We start from the raw sequence: 24595 nt of genomic DNA on the forward strand, positions 1-24595 counted from the left end.
GAGCGCGCTCATGTCATCGCGCTCAGTCAAGAGGAACACATGCAGATTGACATTTGTGTTAGCGATTGTCCTTACTTCTCATATTTTTTACATTTATGTTTCATGCAACCAACCTAAATGACGACATCAACCTTAAATTCTTATAAAAGTTGTAACCTTTATTTAAACCCGAACTACAGATGCAGAACATAGCTACAGGGTACAGACAAATGACTCCGGATTTATAAAACACAAGTACAAATCATTATGAAAAAGATTTCAGATATTTTTAGGTGAGAATCAATAGTTCAGGCTCACATTATACAGACAGAAAGCCACGCAAATGTGCGTTTAGCTTTGTGAATGATCAACCCAATTCCAGGCAAGTATTTCAAAGCAAAAAACAGAAGGCTGACATTACTGTAAAACGTATGGAGACTTAATGAAAATACAGCACAAAAGCATTGCTTTAGCCTGTGGGGCGCTGGTATATAGTCTGTGGAATTATCCATACATGTCTTCACGGTCAGCATTGTAGATTTCACCCTCCTGCAGCGAAGCAAAGTTGAGGAAGTGAGACGGTCGGTGGACCTCATGGTAGAACTCTTTCGGGTTTGCCAACTGTAGATCATACTTCATATTGGGATCGTGGCGAACACCTGGAATAATGGTGGAAGGGGTCAGAAAAACACACTTGGCAAACATTCTTCTTAAGAATTTAAAGGAAGGCTTTGTTTACCCATGAAGTTGTAGTTCCATGAACACTGGCCAGGCACCATGAAGAATCCCAGGAAGCGATCGGACAAGAGCATCTGGACTCTCTCGTAATGAGACGGTAGGTAACCCTTGGGGTTATTACCCTTATCTGTATTTTGTCTGCCCCACTCATATCCACTGGGAGTCAACTTGTAGGCCGTCAGAGTACAGGAACCTGGTGTAAAACTAGACAAGCAATCAAGTTTTAATGTGTGTATCAACAAATAACAAAGAAATTTGTTAAGGTGTGCTTTAGTACCTGCAAGTAATAATTATGGTCTTCTCGCCGTCCCAGGATGGGTTGTCAGCCATGACCTTTGCATGTGTGGTGACGTCCTGAGGGGAAAGCTGGGGCGATTCATTGGGTTGGGTATGGACCCATCCAAGGGGCTCCATTTCCTAAGAAAGCAACAAAAGTGATTGGTTGGGACAATGGAAATCCCTAAAGCACAGACCCTGGGATTGTATATTAATGGATGTGTATAAATTTGTTGTATATACTGACCTTTAAGTACTCGTGTTGTGGCAGCTGGTTAGGGAGGTGGACGGTCTGATGTGTACCCCATTGTGGCACCATCACTATGCAGCGAATCTCCTTCACTTGAGGGTTATCTGGAGGGCTGGTTCCGTACAGATACCCTGCAATCTAAAGTGTCAACAAAAGAGGTTAAATTGTGGCAACAATGATACAACAAAATGCATAATTCCGTTTTTTTTTTTAAGGAAGTCTGACCTGAGCACGCAGATCTGAGATACAAATGAACTTCTTCAGAACGTTCTTGGGCAGGATGTAAGTGTAGCCCGTCTCTTTGATGTCATCCGATGACACGTAGATATGGTTGGTACGTAAGTGCAAGTTGGCAGCAGAGATGGCCCTGTGAGATCAAAAAACAAGTTAACCAAAGCCAACTACAGATACGCGCTAGATCTTCTACGTGGTAATCCCGAAAAGCCATCCGTACCTAACTCTCCATTCAGTTTTGGAGGAGAAGGTCTGCGTCTCATAGTTGCTGGTGGTGGAAGTGATGATCTCATCTCCGTGTTTGTTGACTGTGCGAGTCTGTGTGGCCGTTAGCTGAGACTGCTCCTTGGTCTGCTTCTCAATCTCGGCTATCTGCTGCCTTTGCTGGGATGGAGCGGAAATCTCCATACCCAGGATGATATCTCGGATCTCGGACTGAGTCAAGGACGCCACATTTACACTGTGCAGAAAATGTAATTAATTATTTAAAAACAGGAAACCTTCATACATGTATGCAGACTTAATAGCACCATATTCGTGACTAAACATCTGCCCGGTTAACCGAAAATATATATCAAGTGATTTAAGCACAATTTGTGAGTGAAATGCTGCTGCATCTGAAAGCCAGAGGGCGCTCTCGTGCAGAAACTCCAAGTACGCACTGCAGAAGAAGACCATAACATGTAGTTCTAGGCAATGCCTAAGGACATGTTTTTATCACTGTTCCTCAAGCTTCCTCAGGTATTTTCATGATAATAAAGTATGTCTATTCGTGTCTACTCAAAGTCAGAACCTACTTGTTCTTCTTGCCATAGTCGGCCAGGATGAGATCTTTGAGCTGCACTTCAACTTTGATCCATTCTTCATCAGTCAGAGTGGGCCAGATGTGATGAGGCTCTGTGATGGTGGTCTTGTCAGGCTTCAGGATAACTTTGGCTCGGTCGTTGTTCACATGAAGTGCTCTCAGAATCAAGATCAGACGAGAGAAAGCCTAGAAAGTTGAAGATGCTAGTTTAAAACTTTATAGTAATGGCCCTTAGAAGCATCTAAATGTTTAAATGTGATTATGGGGTAAAATAATAGCAAAAGAGCTGCATTTACAGTGTAAGAGGAGATGGTCTTGAGCCAGTCATCATACAAATTGAACAGGACCATCTGAGGCTCTGTGGCTTTCAGAATTAGGTCCCCAAACTTCTCCACCTTCAGACAGGCCTGGAAAGGCAGCTGAAGCTCAGAGCCCTTGATAACAATGTTGGGGAAATCCAGCAAGTGCACCTGAAGAAAAGAACAACAGAAAACATACAAATGTATTACATAACCATACAAAAAGTATAGCACGGTTTGCTTAAGTAACAGTATTCGGGCATTTCTAACCTCAAGTGGATCCAACATTCCCTTCCTTGTTACAATGATCTGCTTGGGCTGCTCTTCAACAGGCAGCGATCTGATAAGCGCAGCCACTTCTTCAGCAGTCTTCCATTTAGCCAGCTATTAAAAATACAAACAAGTCAAGTTAATTTACATAGTGCTTTTTTACAATGTTGCATTGTTTCAAAGCAGCTTTACATGAAAAAGAAAACGCAAGAGAGGAACATCAGTGTAAAGAGTACAAATAGAGAGCACCGTCCTAATAAAAGCAATGTTAATGCAATTTGCACGAGTTAATCTGTTATCTGCAGTCTCCCAGTGAGCAAGCCAACGGTGGCAAGAAACCAAAACTAGTTAGTAAATGGAGAAAAAAAACTAGGCAGAAACCAGTCTCCTCTGACGCATTAGAGCTCCAGTCAGTGACTTTTTTAAGTATATAGTTCCAAAGTAAATAGTTTATGATTAACAGGGAGTAAATAAGTATATGCTTACGGATTATATATTTTAACATGTAGAGCCTATCAGTATTGTTTTTAATGAATTAGATTCGTTTAAAATTTACATTTTTACCAGAGAAAACGTTCAATTTAGGGAACCAAAAAACATGTATATGACGTGTATATACAAATAACTGCACGATGGGGGAAAATACAAGTTCAGACCAACCTGTCCAAGACGCTTTTGTCCTGCCCATACAGATGTGTGGATAATCTTTAAGAAAAGCTGTCCAGTTCTGGGGTTGAAGATGAAAATGGCTCCATTGATCGGTTTCGTGGTCAAGTTGCCTTCAAAGGTCTAAAAACAAGAAATAAACCTTTGTAAATATCAATCTAGAATAGGCACACAACAATATCAACGGACATCTTGATGATGCATTCACTTGCCTTGTGGATGGTGACTCTGTACACATTGGTGTCATCCACGAACCAAATGATCTGGTTGGAGAAGAGCTCTCCATAGTTCTGCGAGGACAAGTAAGGCTCAGTGGGCTCTGAAGAGTAGAGTTGGAGACCCTTGCGGATACGCTCTCTCAGCACATACAGAGCCGGATTGGCCTTCATTATCTTCGCCATGGCCTGTTGGATCAGAGGTTTGCCTCCAGGGAACCAATTTCCATAGGCACTGCCATGAGAGTGAAACAAGTCATCAAATACAGTAATGTAAAAAAAGTTGTACTCTCATCCAAGATTATGTGATCTTCAATCTACGCAAGAACAGTAGTCACAACCTGATAAAACACTAACCTGTGCAGGTTGTATGCCAGATCTAAGGCAATCAGGACACCGGTGGGTGATGGGTAAATACTCATGTTGTCCGTGGTGTAATCCAGAAACTTGGCCCTGGCATATCTCTCGATGTCATGAGAGTCATAATCACCCCATCTGAGCTGAATGTCAATCCAGTACTTCTGTGTGGTGGTGCTGTCCATAACATCCCTATGGTAAAGAACAAGAACTCAATCATATCGTATGACGCGATTTAGATATCTTCAATAAGATAAGTCATAAAATTCTTTCAAGTGTATAAACTCTAAGATTCCAAGTGACTTTCATGTATTCTTTTTGACATACTTTGAGTCTGCCAGAAGTGAAGGACGAGAGACATTCCACTTGTAGGAAGCGAACAACAGAATGTCAGCACAGGAGGAATTCATTTTGTACGACTTCCTGGGATGGATGGTCTCTTTCTGGACAGTCTCTATTTCCAGGGCATCCAGCTCTTGGTCAAACACCTGCATACAGCAAACAGAAGCTTATTGACGGCACAACAGTTTATCCTTACATGTGAAACAATAGGAACACATCAGCTTGGAACTGATTTTTGGTTAAACAAAAACAGCTTTTTTGGTTGATTTTTGGTTAAACAGCTTGTAATTCTTCATTAAATATGGACATATGCATACCTGACAGAGATCCATGACAACACTCTCGTGAATCTTCTGCCACAAGTGAGCTCTGAAGATCTGGATCAGAGAGATCTTGAGGGTTGGAATTTTACCATGCATGAAGATTCCAGTAAGGTCCAGCTGCACTTGGAAACCCACATATACCTTAAGAGAGACAAAAAAATTGTGAGTAATAGGAAACACTGGATTTATTCATTGACTAAACCCAAGTGCATCAGGCACACATACATTAGCTCTGTTGATCGTAGGAGACCACCACAGAGTAAATCGTCGGTTAGGAATTTGGTTCAGACCAGATCTCTGAGCGTTGGTGAGTTTCTTCCATTTCATGGACTCCTCAAAACCACTGGCCTTCTCCCTAAAGAAGATTAAAACATGGTTTGGGGAAATAAAAAAACAAGCTCATTCAGACTGGATATGTTATTGATAAAGGTTTAGTTGATAAGACTTCCAGAGATTGTACCTTACATAGTACACAAGAGATTAAAAATGTTTACCAGAAGAGACCCTCCCAAGTGGGAAAATAGGTTCCCTTGAACAGAGTGTGCTCCAGAATGCCCTCCACTCCTCCAAGTGCTTGAATCATATCTGTGCGGTAGTTGTTCAGATTCCACAGTTTTCCGTCATGCCGTTGGTGAGTCCACCAGAAAGGATTTTGCTTCAGCACCTAAACAAAACACATTAAAAACTTTGAACACAACATACAGATATATTGAAAAGTCTCTAGTATTGCTTTGACATGCGAAGATGGATTTCTATGCAAGAAAGACAATTACCTGGTACTGCTTGAAATCTGTTCGGACTCTCCAGCCCTTGTCATAGGCCAAAGTGTGTCTGTCCTTCTGGAAGAGGGTGTTAATACGAGGAATACCTCTGTCCCAAGAGTCCTCCAGATCCTCTAGTGTCAAACGTCTGGGTAATAAAAAAATACACATTTATAAGGCTATGTGTACTTTGCACAAACATAATCTTGTTTGTGTTTGGTTGTGAGGACAGTACCTGTTTTGAGCAATGGCTTCTTGACGCTTGAGTGCGTATTCGGCCCAAACTCTTTGGGAGTCGATGAACTCGCTTTCCCATGGCTGGATGTATCGGTACAGATTAGGAATCAACTGATCTTCTTCATGACTCATACCAGAGCGGAAATGAGTGATGCCCACATCAGTCTGTTTGGACCATCTAAGTGAACACAGAAGAACTTTAATGCGCATTCCAAATTCAGGTAATTAAATTATTAACTTTTGATAAATCTAAATTAAAAGTAAAACCAGTTACGCACCTCAGGTCAGACTGTGGAATCAGTACATGTCCCATTGAAAGCATTCCCAGTCCTCCCAACTCTTTAGGGGTGTAAAACACCACAGGAGGGAAACGACTAGGCATTTTGGAGTTCAGCCCGATCTTGATACGAGTTTGGATTTTGTTCTCACACTTCACCAAAAGGTCCAGAAGCTCCTGTGTGTTGACCACTGCTTCACGGAAGTAGGTCATCAGACCAATCAGAGCGGTGTTCCACTTGTTCACAATCTGAGAAGAGAGATTTTATTAAAAGCCATGCACAAAATAGGGTACACAGGTATGTGATATGACAATCTCATACAACGCTTTATCGAAACATATTTAACAAAACAACAGTTCTTGAATGTTTGACATGTTGTTTAGAAGTTAAGGTTTTACCTTAGTGAAAGTTGTGGACCCAGAGGCCATAAGAATTTGCCGAACTCTGTTGTGGAACCTCTGCATCGACTCATCATCCACACGCAGGAAACACTGCGCTGTCCTCTCTTTTGTTACCTAAAAACCAACACATAAACAGTTATCCATAACTCATTTAGAAAAAGTGTGGGCACCGTTTCAAGGTTGTAATCTTATTTACCTCATTCTGCAAATTCCAGACACCATCTTTGTGCGTGAACTCCTCATAGCTGGTGCGGCACTTGGGCAAAATGCGACACTCAAAGCCACACATGTTGAAAAGCAGGTTAGGGTTGTCCTTACTGTAAACTGACACAAAGCTGTTCTCCCACTGAACTGTGGTTACAGAACGGGGAAGGCGATTCTTGATGTCCCAGAACACAGCACGGCCCCTTTGAGATGTAAATTAGGTGTTAGTCCATCACTTTCTAAAATGAAGGTTTTAAATCAGAACAAATATCTAAAGTGCTTACAAATTCACATCATGTTTCATCAGCCTCATTCTAGCATCTCGCGGCCAGCATTTCTTATTGTTATAGCCCACAATGTTTTCATTGTTGGGGTCGGGATGCTCAGTCAGGTACCTCTGGATTAAATCTCTTGCCTCATCAGCAGAGAACCTGAGTTTAAGGAAACCAAAAGGTCAAAAAACATGAAAACAAATGTTTCAACAAAAACACAACAGAGCACCTTTGCAGTTGTGACCTGAAAAAGATGTGAATACGATCTATGTATCTGCAGTAAAGTCGAATGGGATGGGCACTCTCGGTTACAGTGTCCTGGAAGCTGAGGAAATCATTGGGCATCTGCGGAGGTCCAGCCATCTCACTGGCTCTGTGCAGACCCAGCACCAGTAGGTCCATGACAAGCCCGTAGTACTGCACGATGAAAGAGGCGAATTGCAGCCCGCGGATGATACCGTAAGAGTTGGTGTGATTCATGTCCTGTAAACACAAAGAGTATCACGCTAAATCCAACAGTGCAGTGTATAGTTTTAAATGAACAAGAATAACCATAAAATAAATGTTTATTGTTTTAAGTGTGTAGGAAGCGGACCTTATAATTGATGACAACATTGTTTTTGGCTGTCATGTAATCAGCAATGTTGTGATCCACAATGAGACGCAGAAGCCTGTTCAGCAGTGTCAAGTCAATCTTCTCATACATCTTCTCATAGCGAGATTCCAACATGACGTTACACTCTCCTTCTGTCGTCTCCCACACATCCTGCAAGTTGTTGATACCTGGAATAAACAATCAAAATCCTGTTATAGTAAATTCTAAGCCTGTTTAAACAAACCAGCCACAGCAATACCCCTACCAATCTGTGCTGAATCTACATTTAGAGCAAATTTCATTATTTGACCTTTATAATGTAAAACAATAGAAAGCAGTGTAGAGTGTTCACTCACCTTGGCACCATTTGTATACTAGTAGTGGAGGAGGCTCAGTGTCAGCTGGTTTGATCCAGGGTGGGAAAAGTCTGCGCTTGTCTGCTTCATACCACAGGTACTGATCCAAGTATGCATCAGTGATCTTCTCCAGTGGTTCAACGTCATAAACCGGTACCAAGTGACTGTATAGGTCCATGAACTCAATACCCACCTACCAAAAAGGCATAATTTTAGATGCAAGCTAGTACCAGCAACAGACAAAGAGGGCGCTTATATGTAAATAAAGTGCACTGCAAAGATGCATGTGTGCTAACCTCTTTGAAGGCTCTCTGAGTGAGGAGGTGACGTTTGATTCTGGACAAGGCCTCGTGAGGGTTGTCGTAGGCCTGCTCGATCAGACCCAACTCCTCACGCTGTGACTGGTTCAGCCTCGACTTCACACTAAAACAAGAAACAAAGCAAGGTGAGCAATGCAAAGTCAAACTCTTGTACCTCCACTGAACTCGACATGGTCACACTGATACACAGATGGCCTGACCTGTAAGCTTCTTTCAGTCTCTCCAGAGCCAGGATAAGCAGTTTAGTATCGTGTTTATATGAGAGAGGAGGAAAGGGGATTGGAGAGAACCGCCGACTCTCCAGCCAGTGCACTGTGGTGGTGTAGATGGCCACGGCCTCCTCAGCAGTGATGTAGGGACCATCCTACAAGACAAAGAGGATGACAACTTTTCAATGTCTTTTTGCATAAACATTAACCTAAATAACACAACTTGAAGCATTAGGAACTTATGTTCCTTAAAAAAAAAAAGTACCTTCAGGTAGTTATGTTGCCTCTCTTGCTCTGCTTTGAGGTAGAGTCGAGTGAGACGTCCCAAGTTCTTCTTGCACACTGTCTTATCCACAGTGGCTCCTCGCCTGATTCTCTCACGGTTGTAGTGAGCCGTGTTGGTCCACCAGTCAGCTTTAGCCTTCACGTAGCGGAGGATCATGTTCTCGATAGGGGTTGGAAGTCCCGGAACCTGAAATGAGAAATAATTTATCCTTTTTGTCCGTAAAGATTTCTGTTAATGTTGTTTGTTTTCTTTCTCTAGTTAATATCGTGTGTCACATGTGAATAAGTTCACATACCTTCCAAGGGATGTTGGCCTTCCAGCACCTCCATGACTCACTGAGATGCTGCAGGATGGTCCTGGCTTTGTTCTGTTTGATGCCTTCAGGCATCATGTCCAGGATGTCGTGCATCACAGCAGCTCTCAATTCTAAGTCAAAGTGAGACTCAACACGCTGTTTGGTCACAGTCTTGGCAACACCCTTGGAATGTCGACCTGAGTGATGTGTTACAAGTTATTTCTTGACATCTTTCACCTGCAACTAAATCTTTGTTAACATTTTTTGCATAATATTTACCCTCAAATTGCCTGGCCAGAAGGTTGCCAAGCCACCTCTCCAGAAGAGGGGTGATGCCTCTCATGAAGAACAGCCAGACTCTCCATCCTGGAGCCCAGAAGCCACATCCTGGACCTTTCCCAACTGGTCCCTATAAACACAAAAAGCAACCTTGAATACAAGATATAGCACCCATTCTAACACAGTAACACACTATGGAGATTCACTGTTCAGTCTGACATGTGAAAAGATGGGAGGTTACTCACTGTGTTGAAGCGGTAGTAGATGAGATGCTTCAAGTCTTTGCACATTCTGATCTGCCTCATCAGCTTGTACTTGTAGCGGTACATGCCGGTCAGCTGACCCACATGGGCGAAAATGTACTGCAGCCCATCAGACAACTGCAGAAAATTTTAATAACATAGGGTTTTACGAACGGAACCTTTAGACTTCCTCATAGGTTAAACAGAATTCGTTCTCTACTCTTTACACAAATATTATACCTGAAAAGCATCGACGTTGCCAAGTCTGTACTGCACATGGCTGTCCACCACAAGCTTGCTCAACCGAAGAACTTCACGGCACAAATGGAACGCATTTCCGAATCTGGACTTTTTACGTTCCTTTGTTGTGAGGGTCTTGACAGGCTTCAAGTTGAAGTTGTAGTCCAAGTGGAGGTAGTTCAGGTTCTTTCTGTGAATCAGCAGGTTCAGCATGTTGTAGCCCTGCCGGCACACCTGGAGGCCAACCTCTACCCAGTCCAGCTTTGTAGACTGGAAGAATTTGGTGGCCTTGAAAGAACGGAACAGGTATCTACAAAAAATAAACAAACATCCATTGTTAGAGTCATTGTATACAGCTACTAACCTAAAACAGGTCATATATGCCATTTTTCACCTCTTCTTCTGTGCCTTAGGGGGTCTGTGTTTCAAAGCGTTAAGCACGTAGTACTTCAGAAGCTTCTGGTAGGACACACGCACCTTCACAGGCTGGCCTGCAGGGCAGTGCTCACGATACCTGAAAACATAAAAAAACTCCTCTAGACACTACAGAGACTTATTGTTCAGTCAGCTAAACTAAAATAACTCTTACACCGGTTACATAGCAAAATGTGATGCATCTATAACACCAACCAGTTTTTGATGAGAGGAACATCAATGGCTCGTCTGGTTCTTCCTGATCTAAGATTAAATGGACGAGGCGCCCACAGCAATGCAATGCCATTAGCTGTGTTGTCAGTGTAGAGTGGCGTCTCCTTCAAGAATGGCTCAAGATACTCCGGTAGCTCGAACTCCTCATCGTCATCTGGCAATGGCTCTTGGCTCTGCACACAAGCAACTCAATTGGTATGGTTGGAAAGATGGACATTATAAATAGTAACTTTGTCTTATACTAACTTTGACAGAGTGTCTGTGAGAGATGGGGTTGATCAGAGGGTCAAAGTAGAATGCGGGCAGATCAGGATCCTCAGTTTTGATGAATACCACGTTGGGTGTGTGGTACCTATGAAGGAGAAATCAATAGATAAGCACAACCAGCAACTCAACTGAATGAAACTTAAACTGATGATGAAAATGTAACATACCATGTGAGGTGCACATGATGTGGCAGGTTGTTGTACAGGTAAGGGAATGCAATTTTGTACTCTGTCCTGACTGGCTGCCTGATGATGATTTTGTTGATGTCATTGAATTCATTCCAGTCTTCATCCCTGTAACCAGATGACATGTTAAACCTCTGGAGCACAGAAAACAACATAGTTCGGTAACGGAATGAATAGACAATACATACTGGAGGTTAATGTCTCTGACAAGCGGCTCAAACTTGGGACCACCAGGAATGGCCATGTTTAAAGCTTTCGAGGTGAAAAAAGCCTTCAAGTCAAACAAGTAGAAGTAGTTGTCATCCACCAAATCTGTCATCAGCTGATTGGCCAAGCGGTACAGAGTGGACATCATTGGCAAAGTGAACTGCCAACGTCTGTATGTGGTCCCGTTCACGTATCTGTGAAAGAAAAATGTAAACGATGAGCAAAGGGAGGAATAGGGGACGTACTTCTATACTTGTCACCAAAACTTACTTGTTAGAATCTTTCAGGGGTTTATGCTCATACAACCACTCTGCAACAGAAGAGTCCTCCTCGTTGTCCAGTTCCATCTGGATTGCTTCTAGAGGCTCCACATCCAGAATGTTGTCTGCGTAGTCCAACGGAGGTTCTTCATCATCGAATGGAGGGAAACGCATGCGTTTGAAGTGTCGCCTGTCTCTTTTCTCTCGACGCATCATGATCCACATTGAGCTGGTGAAAAAAAAATTCAGCCTCCGGTATAAAAATCAATAAGAGATATTACAGATTACATTATAAAAAGGATTTAGCAATCACCTACCCCCACTGAGCAATGTACACTGGCTCTATAATCCATGGGATTTCATTTACAAAGGAAATGGCGCCTGTAATGTGGTAAAGGACAGGAACGTCTCTGATTTGCTCCCATGGCATGGGCATGTTCTCCAGCAGTTTGAGCACAGCATGTGGCATATATTTCAGTGCACTGCAAAAGATACATACAAATGTTAATGGAACCTAAAATAAATTCAAATCATGCATTTATAGTGCGATCGTAAAAGTGTGGTTGCTTACCCGAGGTAGACCCTCTTGTCATGACGGAATTTCCTGTTCGTCATGTCACCATGATCCCTGATGATCTTGCGAACATGCTCAGGTGGCATGTCCTCTTTCTGGGTGTCTACAAAGCCAAATTTCCTCTTCTCCGAGTAGCGCTTTGCCTGCAGCTGCTGCCATTTGCGGGCTACACAAGAAAGGCATCATCAAACAACCAAAACACAACTGTGATGAAACAAAATGCAACGAAGGCATACACACTCACCTTTCTCTTGCAGTTTCTCCTCCGTCATATAATCTGGTATTGGAGCAGCAGCAGGAGGTGGTGGAGGAACACCTGGAGGCATTGTTCCAGGAACACCTCTGTATGGGAATGCAGCTGCCATGGCAGCGTCTACTGAAAAAGCAAAATAAGAAATGTACAAAATATAAGAGGTCAAGGGGCAAATCGTTAACATACACAAGAGTATGTTGAATTATAAACGGCCTTTAAGTGCAAATAAAGGCTTGGGGACAACAAGCCTGTTTGTTATTTTCAGACAAAAATAAAACGTAAATTAAAACAAGCACCCACAACTGAATTAATAGCTACGAAATACACTCGTTTTCAACAAGTGGCATCTGTACCAAGTTAAGACATAAACTACAACAAATCCCTGACTTGACCATGGCGCCTGAAATGTTTCCCTTGTGCAGTCGTGCAAGTCTCACATTTTTTCACAAGTGACCGTAAAGTTGGCAACTTTCACCACCGTTAAACAAACTTTTAGATATTTCACAGACCAACTGAATAAATAATTGAGCACATTGTACGATTTAACCATGTACCGTTAAAGGATGAAACAAAGCATGAATTAGCTTAGCTTAGCCTAGCATACGTTACACAACAAGTTAACTTGTCTTGCAAACAAACATTTGCGGAAATAAAACGTTGGCTTGTAAATCTGGCAAATGAGAACACCAATCTCTTGTAAAGTAAAATACCTTAGTTTGTTTAAAAACAGTATCAATCCAGTGAATGGGCTTCTCTGCTGAGTAGGATCTGCGGAATGGCGCACAAGTAAACGACAGTGCACGTTGTGCGTAAACTCTTTCGATTCACAGATGCGTTTTACGTTTCTTTACGATTCAGCCTTAGCGGAAGTGACTGTCGTTACGACACAGAACGTACGCAAAAGCGCAGCGGGAAGTTCCCGGATATAACACCGGAATTGAAAAGCGTTCATATTTTTCTATTCTTTTAAAAGTCTGAATGTTATGTAAACATTTTAGCAAAGTAAATTATCATTATTAATAAATAATCATTTATTAGCAAACGTACATAGAGCTATGTTAAAATGAATGATGTAAGAAAACAAAACAATTCTTATAAATTTGCGATTTATTTTTTCATGATCCCTAACAAAGATATAAATAATTTGATTAAACAATTATTTATTGGCAAACATATTAAGAGCTGATGTAAAAGTTGCTTATGGTCGAAGAAATCAAAACAGTCCTGTTTTAATTTGAAACTGAGATTTTAAAAGGAAAATTATAATACATAACATTTTTTGTTTTTATTGTTATTAATAATATTGAGTACTTGTACAAATTACACACTAAACAAAATATCCCGGCCAGCAGGTGGTGCTGTGGACAAGAGAACAAGTTATCAATGTTAAAGGGATAATTCAACCAAAAATTCTGCCATTATCTTTTACTCACACTCAGGTTGTTCCAAATCTGTACACATTTCTTTGTTCTTTTGAACACAAAGGGCGATATTTGGAAGAATGTCAGTAACCTAACAGATCTCATCCCCCATTTACTGCCATAGTAGGGAAAAAATACTCAATAGGGAGTCAATAGGGGTTGAGATCTGTTTGGTAGGATAGTATCATAATTAAAGCAACAATAGAAGTTGTTAAGGACACAGTTATACGGAATACAGACACAGAGGAAGGATGTCTCTGAATATCTGATGCTTCCTCTTTTTCAGTCGCTTCCATTTGAGATATGTGTAAGACAGCTATTCTAAAGGGCCTCTTGCTATTTTGGTAGTTTACTGGGTCTAAAAAGCCAATGATTTATCATATCACGTTTGTTCTGTTTTTCACCCAGTATCCTACCACACACCCATGCCTCCACATTCCATGAATTGCCTCTCTTACAAACAGGATACTGTTACTCCATTCATCACAGTTTTACAGTCTGTCATCAGATAAAATCTTCATGGATCAATTTTGAGGTTCTCAGTAAAGGATGCGATATGCTGCTTAAGCCAAATTTAGACCATGTTGTGCAATGGGATGCCAAGGCCACTTTATCCTGTTGATGCCCAGAAATCATGAATGTCTCAGCTAATGCCACAGGTCAGAGGATATGTGTCTGTGTCATTTCCTCTTCAGCAAGCTTTATTTTACAGGCACATTTAGCATTGACAATCATATTTCTGGCAATCGTATATTCAAATGAATAGCACGGGTAAAGTAAATGTGCATAAAACGTAAAACAATCCCCAAATGTCTTGAGCTTATCCTCTATATAGAGTTTAATATTTATATCAATATTTTATTAATGTTAATATTTTCCCATTTATTCACTCTTAAGAAGGAGTCTATCTGTACTTAACCTTACTAATGGTGTGCCTATTGTACGTGGCCTTAAGGATGTGTTAAGGTCAAAGGGTTCACACACATTGGCATCATCAAAATTCAAAGAAACTTCACAGTTTTTTTAATAGTATTACAACATATATCAAAAACATGTGTCGGCATCTAGTGTGCGCAGGATAAATGAAGTGGGCTCCTCCGGCTTTTATCCTGGGAATGTCGAAGACAGGATGCTGAACCATAGAGGAAACCCTGACGGCAAACTCTCAGTGCTTAGAGCAGCCAAGCGACAGGGAACATCAATTATAACACAAGTCTGGCTGTGGAAAGAAACCTCTACGTCCCTTACATAACAACTTGAATTTGCTCTTGCTCCTGCAACAGGTAATTCCACAACAATCTTCCTTTTGATATCACAATTTAAATTTTGTTGTTAATTAATCCTGTTTCATGGATGCTCATGAATTCTTTCTCATGCATCCCACAGAGCAGAAGCACCAGTGAGGGTTGAGACTTCCCTCAACAACAGTCACTGCGAGTAAGAAAAGACACTCGCAGAACTCAAAGAGACACTGGGACACACAGGCAACATGATGGAGCTGAAGATCCAGCTGATACCTACTGGGGAAATCATATTTCCTCCCGGGAAAAATGGAGAGGTTTACTGTCAAAGCTGCACCAAAGTAAGAACATACTCTGTTTTTAGTCTATTTTTTGTAAACTAACTGTAGTGTTAGGGTGTTGATAAAATGTTTTTATGCTCTCCAATTTGTAAGTCTCTTTGGATAAAAGCGTCAATAAATGTTAATGTAAATGTACTTCATTTTCGATTGCTAATTGGGATAGCTGTTAACTTATTTTGTGCTTAAACATGCAGAAGGTTTGCATGTCCTTTAAGGTTCATTAGAATGTATCGTGTTGTAAGCGACATATTGACTGTCAACACATCCTTGTTTATAATAAAAACGACAGTTGCAAAGCAGAGTATATTGAGAATCCAGGGTGTTTACAGTAAAATAACCTGTTGGAGGAATATCAAACTACCATTATGTGCTGGGGAATAATGAAAACCAGAAAACAATCAGAGGGAATGATATCCATATACCAAATTCTAAATGTTATATTTACATATATAACAATAACAATTTATTATTGATTTATTCTTCATAATAAGAATAATAAGACTTTAGAACGTTATATGTAAAAAAGTAGTATTCATTTTTACATCATAATTAAATGCGACAATTTATGTTAACTTGAAGAACTTTATTGTAAATTATAACCCATCCATGTCTGGTTGGAATAAAGGTAAAGGTTGGCTGTCTTCCAGTGTCACACCCCTTTAAGTCAACTATGCTTTGTGCTGTGTTCTTATTTAATTCAAAAGCAGTTCTCCATGATTTGTTTGCTGTTTAAACTTTACATTTCACGGGTCATGTCAATTAAACCAACAGTTTAACTGTCTGCTTGAGAACTACTTGAGTTTACTCTCCATTTCATGTTGGATTGAATGGAATGTTACTTGGATGAGGAAATGACACCAACATTCCGGAACGGCATAGTTTTCCTGACTTTCTGCCAAGGTCACATCACCCTTAGCGAGTGTTTGTGGGTTTTAGGGAATAGCCTAGATGAGGGAATAAAAGAGAAAAGCGCCGTACTATTCCTAAATCACTGATAAAGACAGGAACAATAGCTGTAATGCCAATTTCCACCCAACCAGTGACAGGAGACATAGACACACCCTTAATGCAGTCTGTCCTACTTTGCCCTGTCAACAGGATACAACCTTTCCTCCCTGTTCAGCTGGTCGGCAAAAATGTGATTGTGCTTTACGCTTGTCCAGAGTTTCTAATCACGAGAGAAGAATCGATCACCCACCAACCACCAGCCCCCCCCCCCCCCCCCCCCGTCCGGCTACCACACACACCAGGCCACCTTCACATAGATTTAGTTTAGACAAGGCTACCCTCACATGATATATTTTACATAATATTTGTGTATTGTGAAAACTGAGTCGTTAAGAATAATTTGCAGTAACCCCATGCTTTACTTCACAATCAATTGACAGCCTGTGACATAATATACATTTCCTATCTCTCCAGTGGGAAACGAATGGTTGAAAAATGGCAGAAGGTTCAAGTTAAAATCAGTAGTAGACCTAAAATAGATTTAGAAATGACTCAAGCATTTCCATGTCAATGCACTAATGTACATTCATTTACGCTGCTGCTATTATCGGATAAGGCAGAAGTGCAGTACCCGACTACTGTCTGTAGAGGGCGAGGTAACCCCTGCGTACCTATGTTACGCATACAATACCATGCATTTGGATTTTAATATAGGGTAACTATTTCAAAATCCAATGGCATGGCTTTGTACCTTAGTTAAAGATGACACAAAGTTATATAAACATACATACTCGCAACAGCAATATCGTTTTTTCTAAGCCCTTGTAAAATAGGACAGCCACGCAAATAATTATTTTACAAAATACACTAGTAAATATTTTTACCTTTTTAAATGACTACTTCATTTCCCCAAAATGTTCACACATCGTCACATTTTCAATGCGTAAAGAGAAACTTCAAGACACACATTTTATTTTATTAGTCGTGGGATCGGTCGGGAACTTCCTGGTACAATCTCTCTCGAGTGAGTGAGTGAGTGAGTGAGTGAGCGAGAGAGACGGAGGGAGGGAGGGAATATTTCTAACATTTGCCTCAACCTATTACTCAGTGTATCATGGCATATATGACCATACACTAGAGCAATACCGGCATAGATGATCATTTAAGGTCGATTCTTTCCGCGTAGAATTAGATGAGTGAGCGATTGGACGCCGAGACTTCAGCGTTGTGTTCTGGCCGATGAGTTTCAGAAACGAGAGAAAGGTCCAGATTACAGCTCAACGACGGAAAGTTTCTTTAAATTGCTTTTCCCTGCAATGAATTCAATATTACAGTAAGAATCTGCGTGTGGACGTATTGCGGGATTTCCAGTCGCTTTTTTAAATCAAGGTAAGTGTTTGACGCCGCGTCATTCATTCCGTTTTAGAATAAAAGCACATGTCAGTTTACCCTTTATGACGTATGACCTCAGAATTCACACGTGTGTTGTTAACTGTCAGCGTGCTGACTCTCTGTACGTGTTACAAAATAGTTTTGAGGGTTGTGTGGATTTAGTCTCAAAGCCCTGTGAGATCCCTATCCAAACACAATTTCTAGGGTAAAATGCACAATTTAATGTTACGTTACATTCGCTAGCGTTAGAACCAAACCTAAAGTTCTTAACACGAGAACCTCAATCCTTTTCATTCAATGGTATAACTAACGTGACAGCTTCAGCTCTTAATTCAAATGAATGGTGGCTATATAAACAAACCCTCATATTAACGAGCTCCATTTGTTTGGAAGTCATCTGAGTGACTTCAGACCACATTTTTTCCAGTTCACCCAAAGAGAGTGGCAGGGGGAGTTGAAGGAGACCAGCTGTCATTCCATACTAACCTCCCTCGATTCTATCAGTTTTGAGATTCCACTGGGTGTATGCTGTCTTGTGCAATTCAGAAAATGCGTTGGGTGCATGTTAAAGCACACGGTGTGTGGTTGAGCTGAACTGGTGACATCTTAAGGTCTTTGACTTGTGTCCTTAAAGATCCTTGTGAGACATGTTATGTCTCATGTGTTCCAAAACAATGAAGATATGATTGTGAAATTATATGGAATGCCGCCAAGAGGAGTCTGCTCATTTATTTAAGTGTAATGCTGGGTTGTGGTGTAAGAACAGTAATTGACAACACTTTGGCTTCCAGTTGAGTAGGCTTCTATTGAAGGCGGATCTCCTGGTGGAGTTATTACTATAAACAGTCAAGCTTTGAGTGGCTTGTGTTTTACACTTTCAAGAACTATAGGAAAACAATGTGCTTAATATAAACGTATGGGTTTGCGGTCAGGAGTTCACGAAGACTAGTGAGTGTTTTTAAAGTTGTATTGTTTGTATCATTTACTCACCCTTGTGTCGATTCAAACCTGTATGACTTTCTTCTGCAGAACACAAAAATAGTGAAACTGAACAACAGCGGCACCCATTCACTTCTATTGGATGGATACAAAACCAGTACAAGTCAATGGGTACTACCATTATTCGGATACCAATTCTTCAAAACACCTTCCGTCTTTTGTGTCGACAGGAGAAAGAAAGTCATACAGGTTTGAAATGACAAGAAAGTTAGGAAATGATGACCGAATTCATTTTTGGGTGAACTGTCCCTTTAAGTACATAGAATAATGCAGCGGTCACACTTGACTTTTCACTCCATTGACTTCCATTCACACGCAGGCGAATGGGACAGACCGGAAACGCATGCCCGTATGAAGATATTTTGCATTTCGCAGTGTTGCAAAGTTCAAATTTGGTGAACGTTCAGCGTGACCTCTCGGTACAGAAATGTAAAAGATGGAGGAATTATTCCGGCCATTTTCGCAGCTCCGTCCAAACAAATTTTGCATGCTCAAACTGTAGTCTGAACGCGGCATAAGGCTAGGAACTGATACAGGGTTAAAGGGAAATACTTTGGGGTACAGCTTCATAAACAGTATATTTCAAGAGGGACCACTCCATATATCAGTTTCAAACAATCTCCAAATCCAGCGTTATATCCACAGTTTATATAACTTTCAACACCTAAATTCAGTGAACAAACAAACACCTGAACATCGCGAACATATGCTCTCTCTCCTGCACATAAGTGAAAGTGACGTCTGCGCATGCTCTTTCTCCTGCTCTCCATGCTGCTGTGTGGGCGTGCCGCATGCTTTTCTGGGAGAATTGTCCAATAAGGGACTAAGAAAAATTGTTACAAAACAGTTATATGTTCGAAAAAAACTTTCCGAAAACTGTACGATCGCTGAGGGGGTTTATGGAGCACATAAATACTACGTAATAAGCCCAACTTGTTTTTTGACAAGTTGACTACGTAGGTTAAGCATGAGAAGACAGCACGTTTAACATTGTAAAGAAGTCAGAATGCATGACACATCGTTGCAGCTCCCCTTTAATTCATTTTCCAGCCGTCCCAACTTTCTGCTCAGTTTTATGTGTCAGCCATGTACAGTAAGCGTGCATGGGTAGATTTCCATCCAGCAAGGAGACGTACTTGGCGTCGTACCGACTGCAGCCACTTCTTGTTTAGTCGGTTTCATTATCGTCCAATCAATCCGTGTTCTTCATGTGTTTATGGTTGCGAGGATGAGAAATGAGATTACCGCCGAACATTTGGTTCAGGGTGGGAGGGCTGGTGACATTTGTGGCTGTAACATTTGTGCGTTTGTGTGCACCAGCCCTTCCCTTAGTGCTGGTCTGTCAACCAGACAGCTGTCATCGTGTCCCGTAGAGATCTCAAAAGGGGATACACCTGTGTTTGTGAGACTCGGAACAGGAAGTTCTCAGGGCTAACCAACCGCGATCTCTTTACACTCACTTAGACTTGACTGATAGAATTGTGCATTTGTTGTAGATAAGATTGGTTGCTTCAAATTTGTTTTTTTTTTATTCACCTGGCATACAGAGTGAAGTTTTTTTACATTGTCAATTAAATTTTTTTATCAATTTTTGTATGTTCTGCAATGTTTTTTATGTTAAATATGGCAAAAACATTGCCTTACTTGTAAATTGAGTGACACAATTTGATGTTGAGATTAAACATTAAGTCTCAACAAATATATTAAAGCACCACGTAATTCTGTGGTGTTGAATGTTTGCATACAGAGGAACAAAGTAGATCCATGCAGTTTATGAGTGCTGTTAACCATGATATTTGCTTACAGTATGAACAGCAAAGCACATCTTTGCTCTTGTTTTACTTTGTGAACGGGAGGATGGGGGGACACAAAGAAACCCTGAGAATGTGGACTTGTGTATGTAAATGTCTTTCTACCCTGTGGTGAGTCATGAGCTCATTGTAGGAACTGCACTTTTCTTAATTTAGCTGTGGCTTTTCCACTTAAATTTTCCCATCGAGGGCCCTGCCCTAGACTCCTTTCTGCTCCATATCAGGAAAAAACTGCAAGAGTGAGGACTTATATCTGCAGCTCTACAGTTTCCCTTACTAATAATATGACGCTAATAGCATATGATAAAACATTGATGTACCTTGGAATTTTGATATTTACATAGTACTTCAGGTTATTCAAAGTGCTGCCACGATGCTTATTCATTGTAGCCATTAGTACATTGATACAAGTGTTATCACGAAGGAAACAGACATTTTTGCTTTCATCGTAAATTCAGTAAAATAAGTGAACAAACTTTTGTTTAGAGGAAGAGACTCTGTCAAACACGTTATTAGATTTTCAAAGTTACCATCATTTGAGATTTTTCCTGCTCTCTTGTTTTTTGCTGACAAGTTGTAATAGGAGCTTTGCCCTGCTCAGAGACACACACACACAAATACTTCCATAACTACTGATTAACCTGATGGTGTTAGATGTTCTGTAAGCCATCTGAGATCCTTTGACACAGGCTTAAACTGTGCCCTTATTGACACGGGTCGACGCTGGGGCTGCAGTCGTGGGATTAAAACTGGCGGCTGAGGTTACATTCCTTTTTCCAGAGGTTTTCCGTGGAAAAAAGCACACCGATGAAATTACATCTTTTTGCTCGTAGCACCGTGGAATTTCACGTCAGTTTATTCATTCTTGTTCGCCTGATTAAACTTAATGTTTGCGCTTTGTGTTTGGGCTTCCTGGCGTGACTGGCACATCTGATAGTGGCTTCACTTTAACTAGATGTACATGTAACGACTTGAATATGTCAGCTTGTACAGTAAGACAAACATGTGTTCTTGATGTAACCCTGTACCTATGCTGCACATCTGTACTTGGATGCTCATGGTACCATCCTTCACAGGTACACGTGATGTGTTTAGATAAATCAAGACTGAGTTCAGCAGTGGTCTATATCAAAGACCTTTGAAGTGAAACCTTTATGAGCTGATACTGGTTCTTCTCACAATCGGAATATTGGGATCTGGAGGGTGTGGGTTAATCTTTAACAAGACTCTCCGGCATGTAGATAAGTCCTGCAATCCAAGCCAGGTGTGTCCTTGCACCCACGCCACAGATATGAAACAGGGAGGGTATAAGATAATATTCATATGGAGCCAGGCCTGTTGACTAGTGTTTATTGCCTCAATGTTAAGGGATGAGGCATAAAGTTGATGCATTGTTTGCATTGGTATGGGAAGAAAGTCCTGATGATGGTACCATTCCTGTTGAGGCCTGTTACTTGGTGGCCGATTTGTTTTTAGATAGGGATGCATCAAAATGAAAATTCTAGGGCGAAGCCGAATGAAAATGAAACACTTGGCCGAAGACCGAACGTTTTTTATTTAGCCAATCTTTCACTATTGCGTAAACTGAATGGTCAAAATTTGCTTTTTAAATTTTGTCTTGCTATTCAATATATTACAATATAACAAAATAAAATTGGTCAAAACAAGTAGGCTAAATAAAAAAAACGGAGCCCTCTCCCTTCTTGAATAGCCTATATGAGGCCTATAACGGACTGCTGAAAGAATGTACTGTAATGTACAAACACAAACACTTAATTAAAAAGTGTCATTCAACATTATAAGCTAATAATATGAATAAACGAAAACTGTTGAGTTAATATAGGATGCACTGCAAAGTGATTTAAAGAAAAAAACATCCATGCAAGCAATTGTGACTGACAACCATTTCAGTTCACGTCACCAAACTCTGCCCACAAAAGGTGTTTTCTCTCAGAAGATCTACTAGTGGCCGGGATGCACAAATTAAAAATACTTTGACAAGTTGTTGAGTACAGGAAACTGTGCACACTGTATGATGTCAAAGGACTCGCGAGCATCGTGGCTACTGTCTGACTGCCTTCTCCAGTCTGAAGTACACAAGTTACTGACCGATAAAGACGCTTTCAATCAGAAATTTTCTACAGCGTTGCAAGTTCCATGCTGTGTCTTTCTCAGACACGTAAAAAGGCTCAACATACTGCCGACATGTTTGCTGCATTATTAAAGCGTGCATCGCTCTCTCTCTCTTTCTAGTTTATCTCTTGACCTCGGCCTTATTGAGACAGACAAGTGTAATGCATGACTCTGTGTGATTATGTAATATTGTGACCACAGTCTCCAATACTAAAAGCTTAGATCTACTTCAGAGATCATTTCACTTCTATCAGGAACCTTTAGGAAAAGATCCAAAAAAGATATCAGTATGCACATTTCCTTGATTCAGCTGCATATTTTATTCTTAAACAGATATGACGGCGGATATTGTTAGTGTTGTAAACATAGGCTGTCCATGACACATGTCTGTCTCTGTACTTCAAAGGGGGACCATAGTATGTCTTGGTCGTCCCTCGTGAAAAAGCGAAAGCGTGTTTAGGAATGCGATCATGATATCATTGTTGAGATAAGCCCTCCTGGCATGTTTCATCAGGTTTGACATACCTACTGCTGGACCTCATTTCCCAGAAGTGCATCAAGTTGTGAAGTGACTCCTTGAGAAAAACAAGTGATTTACTATGTGAGACATAATCTCCATTAATTTTTTATAATGCAACTACACTTGATTTTCTGCAATAGTTTCTAGTCAAAGAGATGAGCTCATATATTCTACCGCAATTCACCATGGCTAATTGAGTCATCCGTATGAGTGTGACTATGAATCCTCCTGCATCAGCTTTATTGCTGTTTTAAGGGTGGTTGTCTTGTTGCCCTTCCCTAATGGAACTACTGGTATCTTATTATTATGGCTGTTACGTGTGGAATGAATGGGTGTGGTAACTCTCTAGACCCAGTGCTTGACATTGTCATGGTTGCCGCCGGTTGCACCAACTGAGCGTCTGTTCACCAGCTGTGTGTCATGCCACATGGTCTGCCATTGAATGATCTGTGTGTGGTATTGGCGTCCACAGTGATACATTATGTCAACCTCACCCCATGACTTATATTTGAGCCGCCCCGATGGTGTCATCTCGGGGCCAGTCATAGCTGAGATGTTGGAATGGGATGTTGAAATAAATACTTCAGTGTTTTCCCCATAGGGAAAGATTTTCACAATGGGATTCCTAAATGTTTGCTTCATCCCGTGGCTCGTGTTCTGATGAAAGGTCAGGTTTCAAGTTGGGATGGAGGAAAAAAGCAGTTTGTGATATTTTACATGGTGTTACTATATCAGTATTTTTATACTAGGAATGTATTCGAGTGTGTGAGAACGTATGCACTGCACCTTATAGCCAACAAACAGATATTGCTGTTTGAATTAAATACCTAGAATGAGCTAAGAATATATAACCAAAGAACAGAAATTCAGTGCAGGTAAAAGAGACGTAAGTGAGTAAAATGTCAACACATCACAGTTACGAATAAGTATAAACATACACAAATATTGTGTATATCACTAGTTCCCTGTTTAAGATTTTGAAGATTAATACTTAACGTTCAGATGATCCCAGCTACAGGACAAGCCTGCTTTGTAAATTGATGTACGTCATACTTGCTTTAATGCCAGGTGACCTAGTTTCCTCTATCAGCAGCCATGATGACCTGCCTCTGTATCTTTGTGATTCATCCAGCAGTGGATTTTAGCTCTCTCAACCATATTCAGTGGTTGTTGAAAACATTGGACTGTTCAATTTAATGTGAACGTCTTGGGTAAGAAGGACAAATGTGGGCCGTTGGCCATTGAAATCTGTATTTTTTGCGTTTTGAGAAAGCACAAATTGTTGGTGATCACAGGCTCCCGAATCGAAAAAACAACAAATGGGAAGGTCTATCGTGCCATATTCTGGCAGCAACTCCAAGGATTGTTATGCATCCTATTTCCAGTGGATGTGGCGTTGAAAATGAAATTTCATCATGTCAAAATGACCACTGATAGCTCGACAGCCTTGGCTTTTCAGTGGAGGAAGAGATCTTAGCTACAGTTTCTGTCACTGCTCTGAGGCAATTGGGTTTCATAAACAAATACTCAAGGCTAGTTTATGCTGCTCTTTGGATCAGTTGATTTTAATAGGGAGGATACGCCAAGGATGCAAAATATGTATGTTTTAAATTGATGTCCAAATGTGCAACCTTAAGGGAAACTCCTTCCAAAAATGAAAATGTTT

At 40.8% G+C, this 24595-nt stretch overlaps 2 protein-coding genes across 4 annotated transcripts in view; one reads left to right on the forward strand and one right to left on the reverse strand.

Moving 5' to 3' along the window:
- Positions 1-137: 137 nt before the first annotated feature.
- On the reverse strand, positions 138-12978 carry prpf8 (pre-mRNA processing factor 8). 2 transcript variants are annotated; one of them, XM_056756898.1, is made up of 42 exons: positions 12834-12978; positions 12115-12246; positions 11868-12036; positions 11614-11778; positions 11307-11525; positions 11018-11230; positions 10812-10937; positions 10624-10729; positions 10360-10550; positions 10124-10243; positions 9730-10039; positions 9493-9627; positions 9248-9377; positions 8969-9165; positions 8653-8859; positions 8379-8542; positions 8155-8281; positions 7859-8051; positions 7503-7690; positions 7152-7390; positions 6920-7066; positions 6628-6838; positions 6429-6545; positions 6031-6278; positions 5751-5930; positions 5528-5663; positions 5249-5418; positions 4980-5109; positions 4749-4895; positions 4417-4577; positions 4090-4281; positions 3730-3967; positions 3512-3640; positions 2852-2965; positions 2579-2752; positions 2275-2468; positions 1698-1937; positions 1469-1610; positions 1241-1381; positions 995-1134; positions 719-921; positions 138-638 (listed from the first exon to the last, which is right to left on the reverse strand). In XM_056756898.1, the coding sequence occupies exons 2-42, from the start codon at positions 12233-12235 to the stop codon at positions 484-486; spliced, it is 7029 nt and encodes a 2342-aa protein (XP_056612876.1). In that variant the 5' UTR covers positions 12236-12246; positions 12834-12978; the 3' UTR covers positions 138-483. The 2 variants fall into 2 exon arrangements, with proteins under 2 accessions (XP_056612876.1, XP_056612877.1); XM_056756899.1 differs by having other exon boundaries at positions 12115-12243; positions 12834-12935.
- A 1733-nt stretch (positions 12979-14711) lies between these two features.
- myo1cb (myosin Ic, paralog b) overlaps positions 14712-24595 on the forward strand; it is a 38585-nt gene continuing 28701 nt past the window's right edge. Inside the window, exons 1-2 of one of the 2 annotated variants that reach the window (XM_056756583.1) lie at positions 14712-14827; positions 14931-15126. In XM_056756583.1, coding sequence (XP_056612561.1) covers positions 15034-15126 — 93 coding nt within the window. In that variant the 5' untranslated portion in view covers positions 14712-14827; positions 14931-15033. Of the gene's footprint in view, positions 14828-14930; positions 15127-17140; positions 17464-24595 lie in introns of those variants that run through there. The other variant, XM_056756585.1, reaches the window with a different exon arrangement.

Source organism: Triplophysa dalaica, chromosome 9 (genome assembly GCF_015846415.1).
Source record: "Triplophysa dalaica isolate WHDGS20190420 chromosome 9, ASM1584641v1, whole genome shotgun sequence".
NCBI lineage: Eukaryota > Metazoa > Chordata > Actinopteri > Cypriniformes > Nemacheilidae > Triplophysa > Triplophysa dalaica.

Bases quoted from the DNA above. Each gene is read 5' to 3' on its own strand.
- prpf8 (XM_056756898.1), bottom strand. From the start codon at position 12,235: ATGGCAGCTGCATTCCCATACAGAGGTGTTCCTGGAACAATGCCTCCA. The intron at 5,931-6,030 runs GTGCGTAACTGG...GTGTTCACTTAG, and splicing joins ATTCCACAGTCTGACCTGAG to ATGGTCCAAACAGACTGATG. The intron at 5,110-5,248 runs GTAAACATTTTT...AATCTTCTTTAG, and splicing joins ACTTGGGAGGGTCTCTTCTG to GGAGAAGGCCAGTGGTTTTG.